The sequence below is a fragment of the Oryx dammah genome, unplaced genomic scaffold (assembly GCF_014754425.2).
Source record: "Oryx dammah isolate SB20612 unplaced genomic scaffold, SCBI_Odam_1.1 HiC_scaffold_13, whole genome shotgun sequence".
Classification (NCBI taxonomy): domain Eukaryota; kingdom Metazoa; phylum Chordata; class Mammalia; order Artiodactyla; family Bovidae; genus Oryx; species Oryx dammah.
The window spans coordinates 20,038,793-20,064,157 of record NW_024070197.1 but is presented as its reverse complement, the minus strand read 5'-3'; the positions used below and the strand labels follow the sequence as shown (position 1 = coordinate 20,064,157).

General features: G+C 47.5%; 1 protein-coding gene across 1 annotated transcript; it reads left to right on the top strand.

Annotated features, from left to right (window-relative positions):
- Nucleotides 1–6: 6 nt before the first annotated feature.
- Nucleotides 7–25,091, top strand: LOC120872627 (WT1 interacting protein). Its single transcript, XM_040253121.1, has 8 exons — nucleotides 7–714; nucleotides 6,627–6,728; nucleotides 18,397–18,464; nucleotides 18,622–18,684; nucleotides 18,852–18,982; nucleotides 19,745–19,796; nucleotides 20,488–20,556; nucleotides 23,748–25,091. The coding sequence occupies exons 1-8, from the start codon at nucleotides 42–44 to the stop codon at nucleotides 23,886–23,888; spliced, it is 1,299 nt and encodes a 432-aa protein (XP_040109055.1). The 5' UTR covers nucleotides 7–41; the 3' UTR covers nucleotides 23,889–25,091.
- Nucleotides 25,092–25,365: the final 274 nt, after the last annotated feature.

Here is a 25,365-nt window from a genome sequence, read left to right as displayed (position 1 = left end):
GCGGAGGCGGAGGTGACGCGCCGGGGCCGGCGGGCCGGGCCATGCAGCGCTCCCGGGCGGCCGCGGACGAGGCGGCTCTGCTCCTGGCCGGGCTGGCCCTGCGGGAGCTGGAGCCGGGCGGCGACTCTCCGGGCCGGGGTCGGCGGGGGCCGCGGCCCGGGCCGGCAGACGAGACGGCCCAGGCGTTGGGCCGCAGGGGGCAGGGCGGCGGCGGCGGTGGCCCCGAGGCCGGGGTGGACGGACTGAGCCGCGGGGAGCGAGGCCCGCGGCGCGCGGCGGCCCCAGAGCTCAGCGCGCAGCCGGCGGGCAGCCCACGGGCCAGCCTGGCGGGCTCCGACGGCGGCGGGGGCAGCGGCAGCGCCCGCTCCAGCGGCATCAGTCTCGGCTACGACCAGCGCCACGGCAGCCCGCGCTCGGGCCGCTCGGACCCGCGCGCGGGCCCCGGGCCGCCGTCGGTGGGCAGCGCCCGCTCCAGTGTGTCCAGCCTCGGCTCCCGCGGCTCGGCTGGCGCCTACCCGGACCTGCTCCTGCCCGGCGCCTGCCCCGCGCCGGCTCGCTCCCCGGAGCCCGCCGGGCCGGCCCCTTTCGCTCTGCCTTCGCTCCAGCTGCCCCCGGGCCGGGAGGGCGGCCCGAGCGCGGCGGAGCGGCGGCTGGAGGCGCTGACCCGAGAGCTGGAGCGGGCGCTGGAGGCGCGCACGGCGCGGGACTACTTCGGTGAGCGAGCTCGGCCGCGCCTCCCGCGCGCCTGGGCACCGGGCCTCCGCTCTCCTCGTCGGGGGTCGAGGACGGCCTCCGGGTAGGCGGCCGGCTCGGTCGAGGAGAGCGCGAGGTGGGCCGGGATGCGAAAAGCGCGTCTCCCTCCCGAGGGGCTGGGAGCCGGGGACGTTTGTTCCCGCAGACTGTGTGTGTTTGTGTGTGTATGTGTGCGTGGGTGTATGTATGTGTGAACCACCAGTTCTGGGGCTTGTGTAGGACAGTGGGTTAGCGTGTGTGTGTGTGTGAACCACCAGTTCTGGGGCTTGTGCAGAACAGTGGCTTAGCCTCTGGGTCTCCGGGCCCGGAGTTCTGGCATCATTAGGGGATGCGTTGCTCCTGAGAGAAAACGTCAGGTTAATAAGCAGAATAAGCTATTTTCGAATAATTTCTTCTTAACTCTTGGTTCTTGACTTCAGCTCATCGTATTCGGTGCTTTGTGATCAGCTGGAGCTGTTTTAGGGCCCCGCGGTCCCGGTGCCTTCCTTCCCTCAGCAGTACGGGCTCTGAACAGGGCAGGGAGGTACAGGGCAGGGAGGGAGGCGGCCGGCCAGATACCACCGGGGCCCATCTGACCTGAGGCTTTGATAATGGTAGCGGCTGGAGGTAGAGGCCGAGGGACGGGAAGCCCACCCTGAGTGGGAGGGAACTGAGCTGGTCACACTGGGCTGGGCTGTGTATATGGCATGTTCCCCAAGGGAACCCTACTTCGCATCATTGGCAAAGATCATCAATCTCTGACAGCCTCCTTTGCCCAGTCTGACCTTGGCCCTTTGATCCCATCCTTTGGACAACTCTTGGGACTCTTAGGCTTGAGGTTCTGAGAGGAGGCTTGGGGAGGGGCTTCCGTCCCTCCTTTACCATAAGCAGGCACCTGGCTTTGGAGGGGGTGGTGGTTATCATGTCTGGGAATGAGGCCCCTCCTGGGGTTTGTCTTTCATGCATTCATTCCAGCTGGCAGCTCCGGACTGGCCTGAACTGGATCTTGAGAGAGAAGGAGGTTGTAGACGACTAGGGGCATTCCAGCCAGAAGGAAGAATGTGGGCAGAAGGAAGCAAGTAAGGAAGTGGACGGTTCAGTTAAGCTCCCAGGGTTGCAGCCCAGGAGGGGTCAGGTGGTCAAGGGAGTGTGTACTCCACAGGGGTGTTCTGCCTTTGAGAGGGGACCTGTTCATCTTTGAGCATCATGGTTAAGAATTTGTGGTCGGGTAGGTCCCGTGGCTGCTGTCACACGGCCTGGGAGCAGGGTGGTGACTTAGGAAGCTGTTGACTGTCATACCAGGTAGGTGCTAGGAGCAGAAGCTGAGTGTCTTCTGAAGAGAACAAGTTTCCAGCACTCTCCACCGCAGAAGCTACCCCTTTTCCTGTCCTCACTCACTGCAGGGCCTGGGCAGGGGTGTGTTCTCTGGGCCTCTGAAGGTACTACTGAGCTTTTCAATTTCTTAATTATATCTTTTTATTTTTAATTGGAGGATAATTGCTTTACAGTGTTGTGTTGGTTTTTGCCGTACAACAGTGTTGTGTTGGTTTTTGCCGTACAACAGTGTGAGTCAGCCATAGGTATACACGCCCCCTTCCTCCTGAACCTCCTTCCCGCCCCCACACCTTCGCGTCCCTCTAGGTTGTCACAGAGCACCAGGTTGAGCTCCCTGTGTTATATGGCAGCTTCCCATTATCTATTTGTTCTACATGTAGTAATGTATATGTTTCGGTGCTACTCTCAATTTGTTCTACCCTCTCCTTCCCTGACTGGGTCCATAGTTCTGTGCTCTGTGTCTGCGTCTCTATTCCTGCCCTTCTGATAGGTTCATCAGTACCATTTTTCTAGATTCCATGTATATGCGTTAATACATGATACTTGTTTTTCTCTTTTGACTTACTCTATATAACAGCCTCTAGGTCTATCATTGGAACTGGCTCAAATTCATTCCTTTTTATGACTGAGTAATATTCCATAGTATATATGCACCTCGGTTGTCTATCCATTCATCTGTCCATGGACGTCTAGGTAGCTTCCAGGTCCTGGCTATTGGAAACAGTGCTGCGGTGAACATTACTCCTGAGTTTTTGTGTGAAACTGAGGAGGCCAGGCCTGGGCAGGTAGTGGGAGAAGTGAAGGGGCTAATGGGTTGTCCTTTCTGAGGGGAACTGCTGTCACATGGGAGTGGGAGGTGACTGATGATATAGATCTTTAGGTTTTTTTTTTTTTTTTTTGCACCACATGGCATGGAGGAATCTTAATTCCCTGACCAAAGATTGAACGCACACCCTCTGCATTGGAAGCACCGAGTCTTTACTACTAGACTGCTGGGGAAGTCCTGCTCTTCCTTTTTTTTTAGAGAAGTCAGATCTAGGTTACATTTTCCTGATTTTTAAAAATATGAGCAGCTATTTACTTGAACTGCTAGTATCTTACTGCCTTTATTCCACCTTTTAGAGGTATAAATGCGGTAGTTTCATACACGTCCACTTGTATGAAAATAATGTAACATTTTACAACAGGAAGTCTGCAGGTAGCATAGCTCAAGTGACCTCTGATAAACCTCACCCTCAGTGTGTTTCTTCCTCTCTGTCTATCCCTTTTTCTTGGCCCTAGAACCCACTCACCTCTTGGCCCTTCTCTGTATTTCGTGAGCATCTCTTCTAACCAGGTTCTGCTGTCGCGAGCCAGCTAGCAGCTTCAGGATTTGCCTGAGGGTAAATCCTGGGTTTACTCCACACCTGGATCTGCCTCAGCTCAGCTGTCTTCAGTTCTGACTGCAGCCTGCATCTCACCAGTACCTCTGATTCCTCTAATCTCTGCTCTGCAGAACCCTGGCTCCAAGTCAGTGCTGTGGCCCCCTTTTCAGTTGCTGTACCAGGCAACAGAGTCGTGGTCTTCAACCTCTTCAGGGTACCGCCTATCACCCTAAGCCTTGGTCAGCTCCCTCTTTTAGTCCCTGAACAGCCTGTCTCTGTCCTCAGTGTATTTTTATTAAAGTGGTGCAAGCTCATATTAGTAAAAAATCAAAACAGAACCAAAAAGCAAATAATAATAAGGTTATAATTTCCCCTCTTGCCCATCCTTCTGTTTTGCTTCCCAGGGGCAGCTGACTTCTGTCCGCTTTCACTGTATATTTTAGTAACTTAGACAAAAACAAGGTCAGGTTTTCAGAGTTGATGGACAAGAATGAAGGTGTGAGGGTGGGTCATTTTCACTTTAGAAAGATAAGTCTGGCTGCAGTTTTGGAGATGGATTATTGGGGGCCAGGATGGGATGCTGTAAGGAGACTGTTGAAACAGCAAGTGGAATGAGAATTGATGATGCTGAGTCAGACCAGTGGGAGCGAGGGGAGAGAATGAAGTCTATAGTGGGAAACACAGAAACTGGATTCAGAGTTGGAGGTGAGAAAGATAGGGTAGATCTGGATACTTCCCTAAACCTGGCTACACAAAAGTGCTGTTTCCTGAGCAGGAACCCAGAACTCTGTTCTGGGCCTGCAGTGGTCTGGGAAGTGGATCGGTGGCTCGGGAAAGGAATCTGGGCTGGGCAGAGTGCCAGGAGCCTCGATAGGAGTGAGCAGTTGGGAGCAGATGGGACTTCCCCGGGGAGACGGGGTAAAGCCACGTGTGGAGACCTGCAGACATGGTGTGTTTGGCTTCCAAATTCTCAAAACATGAAAGTTGATGATTTATTTCTGCATGGAAAGTTTTCATATATAAATCCAGATTTCTAGCTTTTCTGGAAAAATCAGACTCTCTAGCAGGGCTGGCCCTGCCTTCCCACCTGGTAGCCGTCAGTGGAGCCAATGGCTGTGACCTCCCCTGGCCATGGCTCTCTCCTCTGATCACCTGGGGCCTCATCAGCCACTTTTACATTCCTGCCTGGTTTGAGAGCATCTGCACTGACTGGCCCTTTCCTGGGGAGACTTAGGCATGGGAGGTCCAGGATGGAGCAAGGGAATGCCCAGTAGAGCTGGGAAGAGAGAACCAGAAAGCCAGGCAGGTGTAGGTCATATCCTGGGGATCCGAGAGGAGGGGAGGGCCCCTGCTGGCAAGACCAGAAGAGGAAGTCCATAGAGCTCACCTTTAGGAGGTGATGGGATGTGGACTGAGCTTGCTTTCTTAACTAAAGGGAGAGGGAGAATGGGGTGGCTGATGGAGGTTTTTTCATTAGAAAAAGGTGGGAGAGGCTCAGCCATGCTAAATGTTAAGCAGAGAGATGTGATGGAAAGCAGGGGGGAAGGGGTGAGGGCAGTGTGTCCTGAAACTGCCAGAGGACTTAGGGTCCAGGGGGCCCATCTTAGGCCCTTTGTGGCCTGGGAGACCTTGGGTGAGTCTGAGAGAGAAGCTCTGGTGTCTGGGTTGGCCACCTTCAGTCCAAGCCTCCAGGCAGGCTGGCCAGAGAGTCCCTTAAGCTCATGCTGGCCTTGGCCCTGGCATTGCTGGTCAGCCCTCTCTTTACCACCCCTCCCTTGCCTGCTTAGCACCCCACACTGGGGTGGTCCCCAAGTCCACCTAGTTTTCCCTGCAGAGTAGCTTCCCTCCATTTTTTCCTTTAAATCTTTGCTCAGATACCACCTTATCACTGGGGCCTTGTCTGACACCCTCTTTAAACTTTAAAAATCACACACTCAGATGTATTCCTGTTTGTTTTGGCCACACTGTGAGACACATGGGATCTTAGTTCATCGACTGAGGATCAAACATCGACTGAGGATCAAACATCGACTGAGGATCAAACCTATGCCCCCTGCATAAGAAGTGCAGTCTTAACCACTGGACAGCCAGGGAAGTCCCTATATATATATATATATATATGTATATATATATTTTTTCTTTTTAATGTGGACCATTTTCAAAGTCTTTATTAAATTGTTACAGTGTTGCTTCTGTTTTATTTTTTGTTTATGCTTTATTTTTTTGGCGCAAGGCATGTGGGATCTTAGCTTCCCCCACCAGGAATCGAATCCACACCCCCCTGCACTGGAAGGCAAAGTCCCAACCACTGGACCGCCAGGGAGGTGCCTCCAGACATACTCTTAATCAGCCTTCTTTTCCTCCATAGCACTTTTTTCTACCTGAGCTGTGACTTACCTGTTGCTGTCTGTCTCCCTCCACAGTCTCCTTGGGGGTGGGAATTTGGTGCCTTGCAGAATCTCTGGCACCTAAACTATGCGGGGCATCAGTATCCATGTGGGGACTGAACAAGAGATTAAACTGACATTACCGTTCAGTGAGGGAGGTGTGGCTGGGAGGGTCAGGGCTCTGCCCTCTTTGTGTCTGTGTGGTCTTCATTCTTTTTGGTTCATAGACAGCAGAAAGGAATTTCCCCCAGTCTGTTAGCAGGTCAAGATGAAGGGGCTTAGAACAACTTTCTAGTCATAAATGTGTCCTTGTAATTTTGATGGCACAGACAGTGTCACTTAGCTCTGACTTGCCAGGTGCGCTGCTAAACTCTATGAATCCTCAGACAACAGCAGCAAACCCTAAGTAGTGGTACGTGTGTGTGTGTGTGAGTCGCTCAGTCATGTCTGACTCTATGCGAACCCATGGATTGTAGCCTGCTAGGCTCCTCTGTCCATGGGATCCTCCAGGCAAGAATGCTGGAGTGGGTCGCCATTCCCTTCTCCAGGGGATCTTCCCGGCCCAGGGCCTGATCGGGGCTCCTGCCCTGCAGCAGATTCTTCACCATCTGAGCCGCCAGGGAAGTCCTAGTGGTGCCCTTACTATCCCCGTGTTAGCCATTAGTACCGGAGCCACGGAGGACCCTGGAATTTCCCTAGCCCAAGATCACGTGACTGGGCAGCACTGGGACCGGGAGTCAGATGCATAGCTGTTCAAGTCCACAGTCATGGCGCTAACCGCTGCTATCTCCTGCCTCTTCTTCCATAGGTATTTGCATCAAGTGTGGGCTTGGCATCTATGGAGCAAGGCAGGCGTGCCAGGCGATGGGGAGCCTATATCATACTGATTGCTTCACCTGCAACTCCTGTGGTAGGTAACATTCTCCGTTTCCAGCCCTCTCGCACTGTGAACCCCCTTGTGCCCAAGTTCCAGGCAGATGGATCACCCAGCTCTGGCCTAGGCTGGAGTGTGGAGGAGGCTGAGTCATGATGCCTTTCCTTCTGGCTTGGTCTGTTTGAGGGCCCTATGCTCCTGGGAGATCTGCTGGACCCTGGGGGTGGGGATATGTGGGGCCAGGGAAGAGCCTTTTGCTGGTCATTGGGAAAAGCTGCCCCTCTAACCCTTGTTTTCTGTCTTTTTTATTTTTATTTATATTTTTTTTGGTGCCGGAACCCGGGATCGAACTATCTTTTTTAAACAACGAAGTATTTTTGGCTGCTTCAGTTCTTAGTTGTAGCATGTAGGCTCTTCGTTGAGGTGCATGTGGTGCATGCGCTTCTCTGGTTGCGGCTTGCAGGTTCCAGAGCAGCAGGCTCAGTAGTTGCAGCACATGGGCTTACTTGCCCCGAGGCGTGTGGGATCTTAGTTTCCAGACCAGGGATCGAACTTGAGTCCTCTGCATTGGAAGGTGAATTCTTAACCACTGGACTGCCAGCAATGTCCTAAGATTTTTTTTTTTTTTTTGATGTGGACAGTTTTTAAAGCCTTTATTGAATTTGTTACAATATTGCTTCTGTTTTATGTTTTTTTTTTTTTTTTACCACAATGCATGTGAGATCTTAGCTCCCCAACCAGGGATCGAACCCACATCTCCTGTGATGGAAGGGGAAGTCTTAACCACTGGAGCACCAGGGAAGTCCCTGAGCCTTGGCTTTGGAACCTCTGTCCTGAGCAGTATACTGATGTCTCCTGGCTGCCTGGGTGGGGCTTGTGGAGCCAGTGATGTATGCCTTCTACCTGCCTATATATGGGCCTAGTATTTTTTTTCCCTGCAGCTTATTTTTTGTCCTGATTTTACACATGGTATAAAATATAAACATCAGTTAACTTAAAAAAGTTATAAAAAGTAACTATAATCCAACCAACCTAATAAATCTACATTATTGATGTTCTTATTGTTCTTTCCTACTTTGCCCCTGTGCAGACATCTTTTATTTATTTACACAAAACATTTTAGTATTTTATAGTATGAAAGTGTAATATGTGCCGAGTATTAAGTCAGATAGTCCTGAGAAGCAATTTTTGCAATAGCAAAAAAGCATTTATCTTCCTACCCCTGGTGTCTTTCACTTGGTATTTTTTAGCAACTTCTTCTAGTAGACACCTCCAGGTTCTGACAGTGCACACTGCTGTTTCTTGATGTATCAGTTTTAGAAATGATTTACTTGAGCTTTTTAGCCATGGTTTACTTGAGTTTGCTGTGGTAAATGAGGAATAGATTCTTTTTTATAATTTTATGTATTTCTTTATTTTTGGCTGTGCTGGGTCTTTGCTGCTGCGTGGGCTTATCTCTAGTTGATGCAAGTAGGGGCTACTCTCTAGTTGCAGTGTGCAGACTTCTCATTGTGATGACTTCTCCTGTTGTGGAGCTTGAGCTCTAGGGCGTGTGGGCTTCAGTAGTAGGAACTCCCAGGCTCTAGAGCACAGGCTTAGTTGCTCTGTGGCATGAGGGATCTTTCTGGATCAGAGATCGAACCTGTGTCTCCTGCATTGGCGGGTGGATTCTTTACCACTGAGCCACCAGGGAAGCCCTCAGAATAGGGGCTGTTTTTATACTGACTGTTCTCCCTTCTCTCCTTCCATCTTCTCAGTATAGTCATCATAAGTTGTGATTAAATCAATAAACTAGATTTATATTACTATATTATGTGACTTTTTAAATGTTATTTATTGCAGAGCTAAGAATTACACTGTGATTATATCTCCTTTGTTCTGTAGTCATTTACTTTTCCTGGAGTTTTTTCTTCTTTAAACTTTTTTTCTCCATGCATTGTCTTGACTTTTATCTTCAGGTCTTTCCCCATCCCCTACCCCTAGATGTTTATAGTAGCAGGCATTCTTTTGAGTTCCCCTCTTGGGAGTCCCGGGTCTCTGTAGTCCGAGCCTGCAGTCCTCTGAACCCGTGTGGCGTGTTCATTCTGTACCTTCACGTTCCCATGTATACTCTTTGGATTGAATCTACAGTCTCCATAAAGTTTTCAGCTGCAGGTAACAGGAAAACTGCTGAGGAGGCTTGAACTCTTAAGAATATTTCTTAACTCAGTGAACTGGGAGCCCAGAGATGGGACTAGCTTTAGGCTGAGAAGGATCTAGAGGCTTAGGCCTTAAGAAAAGCTTGGCTGGGTTTCCCTCGTGCTTGGCTTTATCCTTAGGGCAACTTCTCTTATGAAACGTCTGAGGCAGCTTGAGACTTGCATTGCCACACCACTGGTCTGAAGAAAAAGTGGGCATTTCTTCTGGTCATGTTTTTGGGGTGGAGACACTTCTTTTCCAGAAAACACCTAGCAACAGTCTTCTTGCATGTCATTGGCCAGATCATCTCACACATGGATTCCTGAACCAATCCGTGTGGCTGGGGGGAGTGCTGTGATTTGATTGACTTTACTTGCCTGAGTATCAGAACCAATATAAAGGAAGAAGACTTAGCTTTATCCTAATCAGGCCCACCCATGGATAAGGGGGGTGAATTCAACACAGCAAGCTGCCTGAGGTAAGGCTGGATACTGAACACAACTTGGATAAGTAGGGAAGACTCGAAGCTCTGAAACCACCCAAAGAGTGTCCAGCGTTTTGCTTTCGTTCTCTAAAAAAGGGCATGTGAGAGGTACATTTTCCGAATTCTGGTGTGTCTAAAATGCCTTTATTCTACCCTCACAATTTATAGTTGACCGAGAATAGTCTTCCAAATTGGAAATAATTTTCACTAAGCATTTTGTTTAGTGTGTGTGTGTGTGTGTGTGTGTGTGTGTGTGTTTTCCTTTTGGCTGCACCACATGACATGTAGGATCTTAATTCCTCCACCAGGAGTGGAGTCCATGGCCCCCTGCGGTGGAAGTGTGGGGTCTTCACCACTGGACCACCATGGAGGTCCCTCACTAAGCATTTTGTAAGTTGTAGATTGATCTTCCAGAAGCCATGGCTCCTAAATTTTGGTGCCATTCTGAGTCTTATTTTTGTGTGTGTGATCTGTTTTTTCCTTTTGAGAGTCTCAGGAAGATGGCTGTCACTGCTCTGGCTCTAATAGCCTCTGGAAAGGGCAGTGAACTGCATAGTTCCAGGGAGTGCCATTTACGTAGATACAGCAGGAATGGTGCTCTTGAAATTGTGCAGTGCAACAACTGAGCTTAGGATACTTTGTTTATGTTTGGTGTCGGCTTTGTGCCATTGGTTGTGTTGGGCACACACACAGAGTCCCATTAGACTGGAGACTTGCCCTTCAGTTCTGCGAACTTTTTCTTGTACTATTTATCTTATTTACTCCTTTTTTCCCCCCCTCTTGAATTAAATTCAGCAGTGTATGAATCAAGATAATATATTATGACCAAGTTGAGCTTAGCTGAAGAATACTTGAGTATTCTTATACAGTATACAGTAGAAAACTCATTAATGTAATTCACCTCATTAACAAGGAAGAGAAACTTTATAATCTTCTCAATAGGAGTAGAACAAGAGGTCAGTAAAATCTGACATTCACATTTTTAAAAATAATTTTTGTTTGTTTATTTTTGGCTGTGCTGGGTTTCATTGCTGTGTGGTTGCTCTCGTTGCGGTAAGTGGGGGCTACTCTCTAGTTGCAGCCTGGGCTTCTCATTGTGGATGCTTCTGTTCCTGTGGCGCACAGGCTTAGTAGTTGTGGCACACAGGCTTAATTGCTTCTTGGCCTGTGGGGTCTTCCTGGATCGGGGTAGAACCCATGTCTCCTGCATTGGTAGGTGGATTCTTCAGCACTGAGCCACCTGGGAAGCCCTGACATTCAGTTTTTTTTAAAAGTTTGTATATTTGTTTTATTTTGACTTATCAGGTTTCAGTTGCAGCAGGCAGGTCTTTCGTTGGCAGTGCATGGACTATCTAGTTGTGGTTCGAGGGCTTAGCTACTCTGTGGCATGTGAGCTCTTAGTTCCCCTATCGGGGATTGAACCCATGTCCCCTGCATCGCAAGGCAGATTCTTAACCACTGGATCACCAGGGAAATTCCTGACATTCAGATTTTAGCAAGTTAGAAATAAAAAGGAACTTTCTCAACCTGGTGAGAGTTGGTTACTAAAAATCTATGCAAACATCATACTCAGTGGTGAAATATAAGAAAAATGGATGTTTAAAAGAGGAAAGGACAAAGCCTGCAACCATATCTTCTGTTCACCATTGTACTGAAAGTCCTAGTCATTGCACTAAGGAAAATAAATATACCGTATTCATGTAAATATTTATGAATATATCCATATTCATGTACTGTTGAACATGGGTATATTCACTGCCAGTTTTTTTAAATTGATCTATAATGCATTGTAATTCCACTTAAGCAGGTTTTCATGAATTTGCCAGGCTAATTCTGTAATTTAAATGCAAGAGCAAAAGGCTAAGAATAGTCAAGATGATCTTGACAAAGAGTAAGTTGGGCAAGCTTCTACTACCAGGTGTCAGTATATACTGTATAGTTGTATTAGTAATTTCATGTGGTCCTGGGGCAAGGGTAGACAAATAGACCACTGGAACAGAGTGGAGAGTTTAGAAACGGACCCATGTCTGTGTGAAAACTTAATTGATGATAGAGATGGCATTGCAGATGGTTCTGGGAAAAGTGGTTATCCATATAAAATAATGAAATTAAATCCAAGTGGATCAAATACCAAAATGTGTAAAGAAAAACATGATAATTTTAGAAATAAATATAGAAAATTACCTCTATCAATATTTTGGTTAAGAAAGTTTTTTTTTTCCCACTCACAAAAATCACCATACTTAAGAAGGGATTGACGAAATTGGCTACGTTAGAGTTAAAAAACCGGGCTTCTCATTGCAGTGGCTTCTCTTGTTGCGGAGCACAGGTTCTAGGACATCTGGGTTCAGTAGTTGCGGCTCTGGGGCTATAGAGCACAGGTTCAGTAGCTGTGGTGCCCAGGCTTCATTGCTCCGTGATGTGTTGGATTTTCCCGGACCAGGGGTCAAACCCATGTCTCCTGCATTGGGAAGTGGATTCTTTACCACTGAGCAACCAAGGAAGCCCCTTTTTGCCCATTTTTAAATTGGGTTGTTTGACTTTTTATTAATGATTTCTGGGAGTTCTTTATGCATCTTGGATAAAAGTTTTTTGTTGGTTATATGTGTTGTAAATTCTTTTCCTCACCTATTCTTGCTTCATTACTTTCTTCTTTTTTGGCTGCACCTCTTGGCTTTTGGGATCTTAGTACCCCAGCCAGAGATTGAACTTGGGCCCTAGGTAGTGAAAGAGCAGTTTTAAACACTGGACCATCAGGGTTTTCTAGTTTGTGATCGTGGAAGTCTGTCTGTAGGAATTCATTGAGGTGTGTGTTGAAGGTGCATTCTCCTAGGGAATTTTTTTTTTCCCACTTACCAATAGGACAAATTTTATGAGGGAATAATTCTCCAGTAAAGTTGATATAGTTCTAAACTATAAGATGTTTTCCAGAAAACTTAAGGAGTGTTTGAAAATGTATGAGCAGGGGCAAATATATATTTTCGGAGAATTCTTATTACTTATGGATTTGTATTCATGTAATGTATTGCAGTGGAGAAGGAAATGGCAACCCACTCCAGTGTTCTTGCCTGGAGAATCCCAGGGGCAGGGGAGCCTGGTGGGCTGCCATCTATGGGGTCACACAGAGTCGGACACGACTGAAGTGACTTAGCTTAGCTTAGCTTAATGTATTGCAGTCCATCATAATTCTTTTGATGCACAAATTGTCTCAAATTTGGCCAGAGAAGTCCCTTCCTGCTGGCTCCTATGCCATTTTGACAGGTACCCACTATGTTCTTTGAACACTTCTTTACTCTGGCATAAGATATACTCGGTTTATCTTTGTTTTCATTTTTAATTGAGTACAATTTATATATTGCTTAGCAAACAGATCTTAAGTGTATAGTTCAAAGATTTTGCATAAATATGTACATTTATACAACTTATACCCCTAATAAAGATACAGGAAAAAAAACCACAAGAAACTTCTGTCTTCCCTTTTCTCCAGTTGATCTCCATATGATTCCCCCATCACATCCTTTCAACCAATGTTCTAATTTCTACCACCATACATTAGTTTTGTCTGTTCTAGAACTTCATTTAAATGCAGTTAACAGGTACTATTTTCTTTTTTTTTTACAGTGGTTTCCCCCCACCTTTTTTTTGCTAAACAGTTTTGTTTTAAATCCATGTTGTTACATGTATCAGTAGTTCCGTCCTTTGTATCACTAAGATTCTGTTGTGTGAATATATACCACACTTTGTTTTTCCATTTAACTGTTGGTAGATACTAGGTTGAGCTATGAACATTCTAGTACAGGTCATTTGTGGACAAATGTTTTCATTTCTCTTGGGTAAATTCCAGGGAATGGAATTTCTGGGTCATAGGCTAAGTGTATGTTTAATTTCATAAGAGACTGCCAAACTATTTTCCAAAGGGGCTGTATCATTTTAAACTCCTACTTGAAATGTAAGAGAGTTGGGTCATTCTACATATTAGCCAACAGCTGGTATTTTAGTCTGTTTAATTTTAGCTGTTCTAATGGGTGTGAAGTGGTAGCTCTCTATGGTTTTAATATGTATTTCCCTGAGAACTAGTGAGGTTTAAGCATCTTTTTTTCCTTTGTTTCTTGGCCATTTTTTTCTTCTTTTGTGAAGTCTGTTCAAGTCTTTTGCCCCCCCCACCTTTTTTTTAGTAATTTTTAATTTTGTTTTTACTCCCTTTTTGTTTTTAAAAATTCTTTGGCCTTGCCATGTACCATATAGGATCTTAGTTCCCCACCCAGGGATTGAACCTGCAACCCCTTCACTAGAAGCTTGGAGTCTCAACCACTGGACTGCCAGGGAAGTTCCTCTTTTGCTCAGTTTTTAAATTGGGAGTTGTCTCTTATTGTTTAGTTCTAGGAATATATATGGTAAAATTTCTTTTTAGATGTTTTGTGAATATTTTCTTCAGGTTTTTTGTTTGTTTTATGGTTATTATTTTTGTGACTTAAATTTTTCTGTCTCCCTTTAAGTCATGAAGATAGTCTCCTTTGTTTTTTTTCTAGAAGTTTTAGGTCTCTCATTTTTATGTTTAGGTTGATGACTATTTCATCTTCTGTATGGTATGAGGTAAGAAATTGAGTCTTATTTTTCTTTCCATATGACTGTCTGGTTGTTTCAGCACCATGTACTGGAAAGACTTTTGCTTTCCCATTTGCATGTTTCTTGAAATATTTATGGGTCTATTTTTGGACCCCATTCTGTTCCACTGATCTTTTTGTCTCTCCTTACCAGAATATTACACTGTCTTGACTAATGTAAATCTTAAAATAGATAATGTTAGTCTTGTTTTGTTGATCTTTTCCAAGATTATTTTGGCTATTCTAGGTTCTCTGTATTTCTATATAAATTAAAACATTGGAACATCAATTTACACAAAAGAAAGAGTGCTGGGAACTTGATTTGGTGACACTGAATGTGCAGAGCAAATGGGGCAGAATCAGTATGAGGACATTTGAAGCATGAAGATGGTTGTCAGGAACTGTGCAGGATCTGAGATTTTTCCCCATGTGCAAGCTGACAAGTTAGCCTGCCAGTGTTTCATGGGTGCTGGCTGAAGACACGACCCTCCCGGGGCAGATACTCACAGGGCTGCAAGCAGTGTGAGCTTCACGTTTGCATTGGTTCTGTGTGCCCTCCTTAGTCCCACAGTGGTGATGTGGGTACCAGGTGTGCGCTGCATGTGCACTGGGTCTGTATGTCATGGCAGAGGAACCCTGAGCTTAGGGAACCCCAGGATTTTATAATGGGCTGCCAGCAAACCTGCTAGATTCTTCTCCCAGAGAAGCCCATTATCTTTATTAGATTGAACAGCAAACAGACTTGCCCTCTGCTTCAGAGGGAGATGCTGTCTCTGTCTTCTAAGCAGTTTGCTCCACAGATATCCTTGGAAAGATAATCCAGAATGAAAGCTACCAGCCCTGTGTTTGAAAGATGTGTTAAGAATGGAATCGGTCCAATGGAGAACTGTCTTCCAACAGTGGTTTATCTATTTATTAGCTCTTTTACAGTTTTTTCCAGCTAACTTTGGTTTTATTGAGTCAAATCAGACACATCTTTCGTTAAACTTGAGTGAAGTGAGCGAGTGAAGTCGCTCAGTCGTGTCCGACTCTTTGCGACCCCGTGGACTGTAGCCCACCAGGCTCCTCCGTCCATGGGATTCTCCAGGCAAGAATACTGGAGTGGGTTGCCATTTCCTTCTCCAGGGGAATCTTCCCGACCCAGGGATCGAACCCAGGTCTCCCGCATTGCAGGCAGACGCTTTAACCTCTGAGCCACCAGGGAAGCCTTCGTTAAACTTATTCCTTAGTATTTTATGGTTTTTCTTCAGGTGTTATTATAAATGTATTTTTAAAATTGTAAGTTTATTTTCCAATCGCTGCTAGATTATAAAAATATTTTTTTGGTTTTCATATACTGACCACCTTTACTACAACTTTGTTAAACACACTGATTAGTTTTAGTAGTTTTTTTTTGTATATTTCTTATGATTTTCTATATAATAAAATTGTCATCTGTGTTTAAAGACTTTTTTTTAAGCAATAATTTTCAGTTCACTAGATGAAACAGACTTGCAGCATCATCAGCAGGAATGCAAAGTAAGCCATCTATAGCAAATGATAAGGATAATGGGCAAAAAGGAAAAAGCATACATTGGAAAAAAAGCTTCTCTTGAAATAAAAAATCAAACCATTATTATAAAGGAATTTACCAAGAACTGCTATATTTCCCCCATCCCATTTGCTGAAAGTCAACAAGAGCATCTAGCACTTTATGTCCCTGTCAGAAAAGGCAGATCAGAGCATCCTAATGCAAAAACAAACAAAAAGAAAATCCCTAACCCCTCCCCTACACCATAGAGGAGTTCAAATATAACTATAACTCCAGAGTTCAAATTCAAAAAGGAGAGTTCACTGTCTACCACTTTTAGTATACTGTTGAATCCTAAGGGTAAAAGTGAAAAAAAAAAAATTTAACTATTAACGTCTGATGTTAGCTATGGGGCTTTCCTAGATGTGCTTCATCAAGTGGAGGAAGTTCCCTCTTGTTCCTGGTTAGGGGCTGTTATCTCCTGACTAATGAGAATGCCTCTCATAGCTGCTGGCAGGTCTGTTGGGGCTGTGGTTTGGATTTGACAAGTGTGCCTTTTTCTTTTAAAGTTTTTTTTTTTCAGTTTATTTAAACTAAAAAAAATACCACATCACTCATTTTTCTCATCCCCAACCCCCTGCATCTTGGAACAGCCAAACTTTTCTCTGTATCTATGTTGTTGTGTGTGTGTGTTTTAAAGATTCCCTATATAAGAGAGGCCATAGTGTATTTGTGTTTCTTTGTCTGACTTAATTTCACTTAGTATATGATACCTTCCAAGTGCATCCATGTTGTTGCAGATGACAAAATTTCATTTTCATCCTTTGTCATGGCTGAATAATAATATTCTATTGTGTGTGTGTGTGTGACAATTTCTTTATCCATTGCATCCATCAGTGGATGCTTAGATTGTGTTCAATATCTTAGTTATTGTAAATAATGCTGTAGTGAACATAGAGATGCAGATATCTTTTTGAATTAGTTTTCATTTTCTTTAGATAAATTCCCAGAAGGGGAATTGCTGGATCATATGTTAGTTCTATTTTTAATTTTTTGAGGAACCTCCATATTGTTTTCCACAGTGGTTGTACCAATTTACATTACATTCCCACCAACAGTGTGTAAGAGTTTTCTTTTTTCTACATATTAACCAACACTTGTTATTTCTTGTCTTATTGATAATAGCCATTCTAACGGATGTGAGGTCCTTTGTTGTAAATTGATCAACTATATATATGTGTGTTTATTTTTGGGCTTGCTATTCTGATTCATTGATCACTGTGACTTTTTATGCCAATAGCATACTTTTTAATTACTGTAGCTTTGTAATACAGCTTGAAATCAGGGAGCATGATACCTCTAGCTCTGTTCTTTTTTCTCAAGGTTGCTTTGCCTATTTGGGATCTTTTCTGTTTCCATATAAGTTTAGGATTATTTGTTCTATTTCTGTGGAAAATGCCATTGGAATTTTGATAGGTATTGCATTGAATTGATAGATTGCTCTGGGTAGTATGGACATTTTAATAATACTGATCTTGCAATCCATGAGCATGGAATATCTTTCCATTTGTTTGTGTCTTCTTCAGTTTCTTTTGGAGAAGGCAATGGCAACCCACTCCAGTACTCTTGCCTGGAAAATTCCATGGATGGAAGAGCCTGGTAGGCTGCAGTCCATGGGGTCACAAAGAGTCAGACACGACTGAGCGACTTCACTTTCATTTTTCATCTTCATGCACTGGAGAAGGAAATGGCAACCCACTCCAGTGTTCTTGCTTGGAGAATCCCAGGGATGGGGGAGCCTGGTGGGCTGCCGTCTATGGGGTCGCACAGAGTCGGACACGACTGAAGTGACTTAGCAGCAGTTTCTTTTATTAATATCTTATAGTTTTCAATATACAGATCTTTTACCTCCTTGGTTAAGTTTATTCCTAGATATTTTGTTCTTTTTGATACAATTGTAAGTGGACTGTTTTCTTTTCTCTTCCTGATAGTTCATTATTAGTTAAAGCAACACGAACAACACATTGTTATGTATTGATTTGGTATTCTGCAACTTTACTGAATTCATTTATTCTAACAGTTTTTGATGGAGTCTTTAGGATTTTTTGTATATTTCATCTGCAAATAGTGATAGTTTTACTTCGTCCTTTCCAATTTGGATGCCTTTTCTTTCTTTTTCTTGCCTAATTGGCCGGGCTAGGACTTCCAATAATGTGTTGAATTAAAGTGGTAAAAGTGGACATCCTTGTCTTGTTTTTGATCCTAGAGAAAAAACTTTTTACTTTTCACCATTGTATATGACATTAGCATGGGCTTCTTATGTATGTCCTTTATTATGTTGAGGTATGTTCCCTCTGTACCCATTTTATTGGGAGTTCTTGTTATGAAAGGATCTTAAATTCCATCAGATGCTTTTTCTGTATCTATTGAGATGATCACAGGATTTTTATCCTTTATTTTGTTAATATGATGTATCACACTGACTGATTTGTGAATGCTGAACTATCCTGGCACCCTTGCAATAAAGGATACCTTTTTTTAATATATTGGGCTCCTTTACCTGGTGAGAGTTGTACTTCTAATGTTTTTAGATTAAGAAATTCATTCTGCGAAGTCTGCTCTTGAATTCAACTGAACTTAAAGCAAATGTTTTTTAAAATTATCAGAACTTCAATTTACATTTGATAAACAGGTCTTCATATATTTGTTACGACAACTTCTTATGACAGTTTTGTCAACAACATATTCTTAATTTTTAAAAACTATTAATTACTGTAATGATAATAACATAACATTAGAGGGAAATTTAAAAATTTGTCTGCAGTCCATTTCTCATCTGTTGGAGGAGGGTGCTGAGAAATGGCAGCAGAGGCATCATCCCTGGTTCCAGTGGTCCAGGGACCGCCTTCTTTACCCTCATCCTTGCAGGGAGACGACTTCGTGGGAAGGCATTCTACAACGTGGGTGAGAAAGTGTACTGCCAGGAGGACTTCCTGGTGAGTCAAAGCTGTGCCCTGGCTGGTGCTGTGGGTGGGAGCAGGGGCAGGGACCCTCCTGAGTCTCATGGAGACCTGAGGCCAGGAAGCAGAGGCTGGCTGGGCAGTGAGTGCCCCTTTGTCATATAACATCCTGGATCCTGTGTCCCTCTCCCAGTACTCCGGGTTCCAGCAAACGGCTGACAAGTGTAGCGTGTGTGGACACCTCATCATGGAGATGGTGAGAACTTCCCCCAGGCTCCTGGAGCCCCTCTGACATGCGTGGAGTCTGAGGACCCCACCCTTTCACCTGTTGGAGACCTGCCAGGGGCTCAGAGCCAGCGTGTCTTCTGGGGGCTGTGCTGAACCTTCCACCTGCACTGACCCTTCAGTGCCTCCTGCCCCCAGATCCTGCAGGCCCTTGGGAAGTCCTACCACCCAGGCTGCTTCCGATGCTCGGTATGCAATGAGTGCCTGGATGGGGTGCCCTTCACTGTGGACGTGGAGAACAACATCTACTGTGTCAGAGATTATCACACGTGAGTAGCTGGTGCTGTGGAGCAGTGTGACTCCCGTGGTTCCTCTGCCTCCCCTGGGAGCATTTTTCCAGCCTGCCTTTCTGTGTTCTTCATTCTTGGCCTGTTCCCTTCCTGCCTCCACTGTGTGCTCAGTGGTTGAGGTGAGGCACGGATCTCTGCCTGGAGCTGTATGTCTCGGTCCTCTCCTCCCCTTGCCTTTGCCTACAGCCCCTTCTCAGATGCCCCACCTCGTGTCTCTCTGCTCCAGTGACCAGGTCAGGACTTTTCTGCCTGGAATGGGAACTTGGGGTCTCTGCAGAGTCTTTTCCTGCCTGTCTGGTACCCATGTGACTAGGCAATCCATTCTTCCTTGCTGTGGCTCCAGGCTTTGCTCTCAGACCTCTGGTCCTGTGCTGCTGCCTTGCATGGGGGTGGTGCTAGGCATTGGTTCCTGGTACTCAGTGTGGAGCCAGGCTTTGCAGGATCTCAGCTAGGAGAGACCCAAACCTGGACATTAGGGGGCAAAAACTCAGGAAGCATGAGGGAGAGGCCAGGGCAGAAGACATCTGGAGGAGGTGATGGGGTGGAGGTGAATTGGGGAGCCACAGAAAAGGCCAGTGCTGAGAAAGCATGGCAGAGAATGCTCCTACCTCACTCTGTCCACACAAGGAGAGAAGGCTTGCTGTTTGGGCCACATCATGGGCTACTGTGGGTGGACCTGTCCTCGTGCCCTTGACCTCTAGTCATTCAGCTGGTCACTTCTGGTTTCCTTTATTCCTCCAGGGTGTTTGCACCAAAATGTGCCTCCTGTGCCCGTCCTATCCTCCCTGCACAGGTAGGAACCACTCACCCGGAGATGATCAGGTGCCTGGCCCTGCTGGTCCTGCCTGGGTGGGCCCCAGGTCTTGGGCCCCAGTGGGAGGGACAAGCAGGTGCTCCTGCCCCATTGCCCTCTGGGCAGAAGGATGTGTATAGGAGGGGGACCACCCAGGGCGCACAGGGTGCAAGTGTTCTGCATGAGTTAGAGGGACATGGTGGCCCCAGCTTCTCAGCTGCTCCCCTGCCCCCTCAACTCCATTGGCCATCCATATCAGGACTGTCCCCCAAATCCATGAGCTCCCAGCTGAGATGGTGGGCAGAGCAGATGAAGAGAAGGGTGCAGTCTGTGCAGGAAACAACCTTTGGGGGTGCAGCTCTCGGCACTGGGTTTTCCTCACGTGCTGGCTCTGTCCCAGCCTACTGTGTCTGGGGAAGCAGGACTGGGAGTGGTCTTTCTTGACTCCAAAAAACTGATGCCCATGCGGTGTCTCTCAGCAGCAAGCGTGTATGCTGTCAGCTGCAGGTGTGGGAGGAGGCCTACGGCACACGCACAGCCATCTGTGTGCACCCACCAGTGCCTGTTCCGGCCCCACGGAAGCACCTGTGTCAGTGCTCACACAGGTGTGAATGCACAGCCCCCGTGACAGGAGCACGTGTAGGTGTGTGCCTACCACACAGTTCGCCTCACACCCTGTTTCTTCTTCCAGGGCTGTGAGACAACCATCCGTGTGGTGTCCATGGACAGAGATTACCACGTGGAGTGCTACCACTGCGAGGTGAGCCCGGGTCCCCCAGAGGGCTGGTGTCTGGGGCAGCCCCCCTCCTATATAGACCTCGTCCTCCCTAGGTGTTCTATGGGCCTACGTCTTTTTAATATTTCTTTGGCTGCACTGGGTCTTAGCTGCAGCAATGTGTAGTTCCCTGAACAAGGGTCAGGCCCCCTGCATTGGGACCAGAGTCTTAGCCACTGGACCACCAGGGAAATCCCCCACTTCTCTTTTATGGTTCTACTCCATGATGCCTGCTGCTGCTGCTGCTGCTAAGCTGCTTCAGTCATGTCCGACTCTGTGCGACCCCATAGACGGCAGCCCACCAGGCTCCCCCGTCCCTGGGATTCCCCAAGCAAGCGACCTCATATGCCTATCCTCCCCTTAGTGAGCTCTCTCCCTCTGCACCGCGCCCACTGCCCCCCCCGCCGCCCGATCCCCCCAACCCCGCCCAGGATATAGTTTCTCTCAGCTCAATTCTCAGTCAATCAAATTATTTCCTCAGGATGTACAGTATCAGGGTGTTGTGGATGTAGAGAATAAAGACAGTCTGTACCCGCCAGAGAGACAAGTACTCAGGCAGTATTTAATAGAGCACCTAGGATGCCTTGGAAAATCAAGGAAGACTTTCTGGGGGAGGTGACACTCAAGCTAAGATTTGAAAGACGAATCAGAGCTAGCCAAGGAGGCAGGGAGAAGGGCATTTCCAGGGAATGGAAGCAGAATTGCTAAGTGTGAAGGTGTGTTGTTTTGTGTCACTGGAGAAGTTGGCAGGATGATGAAAGGCCTGAGGAGCCTGCAGTTATCCTGAGGACAGTAGAGAAGGATCGAAAACGGATGACATGATGTCATTGGGATTTTAGGAAGGGCACTCACCTTGCCATGCAGAGAATGAATGGAGAAGGAGGGGGAAGGAGCTGGGGTTCCCTGAGGACGCTGGTGGAGTGAAGGTTGTGACCCTGGGTTCTGGGAAGTAGATGGAGTGTTGGTTAGATAGTACAAGGGACTGGATTTGGTCAGTGACTGGATGTGGGAATTTGGGGGTTGGAAGGTAAGAGTGAAGACCCCAAGAGAATGAGTGAAGGTGAGAAGAAGGCATAAGATGTTCTCGCTTTTGGTAGCTAGAGACATCTGAACGGAGATATCCAGGAAGCAGGCGGATGTGCTGGAGTATGAGGACTCTGGTACAGGGGTAGGAGTTTGGGAGTCATTGGCATATATAGCTCTTTCCTCTCTGATACTCTGTCCTGTGGTTTCTAGTTGCATTTACCTCCCCAAATTCTCAATTAAAGGAGGCCAGTAGGCTCTCTTTGAGTACTCTGGAAAATCTTTCCAAGTAGTACAGTAACTTGGGGCAGTTGTGGGGCTTGCTTTATTAGTTTCCCTTCCATCACTGGCCTGCCTTGCTTGGTGTTCTGAGTCTGAGAATCATTGTTTTTTTGCCCAGCCTTTTTCATTGTTAAAGGCAGAATGGGAATTCTGGTCTTTGCTACTGTCAGGGCCAGAAGCGAGAGTCCCATCAGTTCCATCATGGTCAGGTACATGGCTATTGGAGCCAGGGGAATAAATGGTCTTCCAGGGAGAACTGTAGAGGAAGGAGTTGGGGCTCAGGATGGCCCAGGGAGCTCCCAACATTCCAGGGATGCATACAGCCACACAGGAGGCCTAGAATGAGTGACCTGATCTGACCAGAGAGGTAGGAGAAAAACCAAGTGTTGGGCTTCAGAGTCCCAGGGAAGAGCAGGTGTGTCAGTGAGAAATCTGTAGGAATCTAGGGTCCATTTGGAACCAGGTTGTGTTGGTGGGGCCAAGTGGCCCAAAGGGAGTAGGAATCCTGTTGGGAGGATCAAGGAAGGTGGACTGGGAGCAGGCATGGCCTGCGGAGGGCCCCCGATCTTCTAGCAGCAGTAGGAGGGCATCCTGCTCTGCTGTCTGGGGACTTGCTGGGTCCCCTTGGGATTGCTAAGGACAGTCCCTAGGGGAAGCCTGATACTCAGAGTCCAGGAGCAGGTTAAGCTGTGGGCAGATCACAGCCAATGCCTCAGGGCTGGGAGATGTGGTGCTGCTGTCCCTCTGGGGAGACCCCTGGATGGGAACTGGGGTCTCCAGGCCCCCTTCTTGTCCCCTCTCTCTGGTGTGTGGTGGTTAGTAGCAGGCCCAGTCAGGGGGCTGTGGCCAGACAGGACACGGAGGACATCTGGGATCTGAGCTGTTTGGGACATGAGGCTCCATGGCAGCAGTCCAGCTTTGTAATCTGTGGGGGTTGGGGCAGGTATTAGTCTCAGGGCCTTTGGGTAACAAGTGTCAAACCTGACAGGCTGGAGTTCAGCCCTGAGTGCAGTGAGTGTGACCAAAGGGGCCTCCTTGGGGTAGGGGACAAAAGGAAGGAAAAAGTTGTTCACCTGGTGCCTCACTGTAGCTCACAGCACACTATCTTCCATGTCTGACCTTCACATTTCCTGTCTGTTATTTATTTAAACACGAATCACGTAGCTTGTTAAACAGAGAAAATTAGCCCATAATATATCCTGCAGTGGTAAAACGGTCAGATAAAGGACATAAAACAAAACTCCTTGTTTACTTGATGTTTTCAGTTCTGTTCCATTATCTCTTAAGGCCACTCAGGTCAGCCATTTGACCTTCCCCATTTCCCAAGGTCACCAATGACCCCCATGTGGGGATCCAGGAGACGATTCTCAGTTGTCCCTGCCCTAAGCTTGGAGTAACTGTCCTAGGCTCTCCCTTCTCCTAGTCGCCCTCTTCACTGTGCCCTTAGGACAGGCTGTTTTTGGTTTGCCTCTTCTATTCTCCCCTGAAATCTGGGCACTGGTCCTCTTCTTCCCTCTCAAAGTTGGAGCTCTACAGCTCAGCTGTTCTCTTCCCTTTCCTAGTTATCTGCACTCCCTGTGGGAAACTCCTGTGGCTTTGTAAGAACGGTCACATCTTTATGCTGATGCCCGCATTTACTGCCCAGCCCTGACTCCCAGACTCTAGGCTAGTGTCTCCCTCCCTCCCTCCTGGCTGGCTCCTCTGGATGTGCAGGAGGTTCTCCAAGTCGGGGTGTCCCAACACGGGGCTCCTGACCGCCTCTCTCCCAAAAGAGTAAAGGCCCAAGTCCTCTGGAGGGTGGGCAGGGTCCTACAGACCGCAGATGCACTCTCCCTTGCTTACCCTGGAGCCGGGGCTGTGTTCTCCTCTAGGACTGCGGGCTGCAGCTCAGCGGGGAGGACGGACGCCGCTGCTACCCCCTGGAGGGCCACCTGCTGTGTCGCCGATGTCACCTGCGGCGCCTCCGGCCTGGGCCACTCCCCTCACCTGCTGTGCATGTCACGGAGCTCTGAGCCGGGGCTGAGAGCCCGACCCTGGGGTTGTGTTTGTGCGTGCGCGAGTTTTGGCGTGCGTGCCCATGCGTGCGTGGTTTTGCGTTGAAGCGCGCATGTTTTTTTGCGCAGGCGCGTGTTTTCTGCGTTCGCGCGTGTTTTTCTGCGTAGGCGCGTTTTTGCGTGTGCGCTGGCGACGCGCGACCCAGGTCAGTGCCAGAGCTTTGTGTCAGGGTGGGCGCGGCGGCGGGCTCCTACCCCACCCTTATCCCCACCAGCCACCGAGCTGCTGTCCGAGGGGCCGGCCCCGCGGCGAAGCTATTAATATTTATTCACCGTCTGTGCCTCCTCAAGCCGCTTTTTTTCTTCCAGGCCCTGCCTGCTTCCCGCCCTTCCCCCCACCAGCGGCTTTCCCTTTCGGGACCCCCTGTGCCCGGTAGCCTCGTGGCGGGGGAGGCTCCCAGACCGGCTCTGGGTCGCGTAGCTGAAGATGGCCATTACCACGTGCAGAGGTGCGGGATACACGGCCGCTGTCCTACGACTGGCCTTGGGGCAGGAGCCAGTTTCCTTGAAGCGAAGGGGTCTGGGATCCCCTTCTAGAGCGCCCTGGGGCTGGGTGTGGCTTGGCAGGCGGGGATTTGGGGAAGGGCACGTGTATTTCTCTCTCAAGCGCCTTGCCTGCGCTGGTTGGGTGGGAAGGGTTCATTGTTTGGGTGGGGTCACTGGAGGGGGTGAGGAATGACCCCCCCCTCAGGGAATGGGGCCTGTGAAGGACCCCTGCCTTTGGCCTTTGGTCACTGCGGGTTTTGGTCACCCGGATTCCGATGGGTGTTTTCAGCCGTCATCTCGCCCTGGGCTCCTCCCCAAACCCTCCAATCCTCAGCCTCGCTAAAATAACGCCTTCTCACTCAGAATTCCAGTCACAGGTCTCGGTCAAGAGAGACCGCGAGGGGGCGCCCTGCCCACTTGTTGCAGGAAAGCACTGTGTATTAGGCTCCACGACAAAAAGCATATGAGTTGACTTAAATTAAGTTTTTCCTTTGAGAATATTTTCATTTTCTTTAAAAGAATATAGTTTTCTTTTAAAACCTTGGTCCACGGTTGTTATTTCTTAGAATCACAAGCTCAAAAATGTCTAATTTGTGTAGCATACAGCTAGTGTTCAAGTGGTAAAAAAGCATTGTAGTGTGACTATGTTTTTGTATAAATTCCTCTGAAATCTCAGGCTTTTGACTAGCGTGGGGTTTTGTTTGTGTCAGTGTCTTGAAAGCGGTGATCTAATGAAATGTGGTATGTGGAAATGTAGATTTTTCTTTTTCCCTCTGAAAGACACATCAGCATTGGGAAGCTTGGACTTCTCATTCATTCCTAATGTTGGATTTGCACTGGTGGGTGGCCCGGGCAGGCCCCTGCGGCTGAGAGACCCCCTAATCAGGATAACCATCACAGTGATTTTCATGGAATACTTAAGTCCACTTGTTCCTATGAGAACTGAACC

What these genes read in the sequence shown, in the direction of transcription:
- LOC120872627 (XM_040253121.1), top strand. Translation starts at nt 42, where the DNA reads ATGCAGCGCTCCCGGGCGGCCGCGGACGAGGCGGCTCTGCTCCTGGCC. An exon ending in GACACCTCATCATGGAGATG is followed by an intron (nt 18,685 to 18,851) that starts GTGAGAACTTCC and finishes TCCTGCCCCCAG; the next exon opens with ATCCTGCAGGCCCTTGGGAA. An exon ending in TGGAGTGCTACCACTGCGAG is followed by an intron (nt 20,557 to 23,747) that starts GTGAGCCCGGGT and finishes GTTCTCCTCTAG; the next exon opens with GACTGCGGGCTGCAGCTCAG.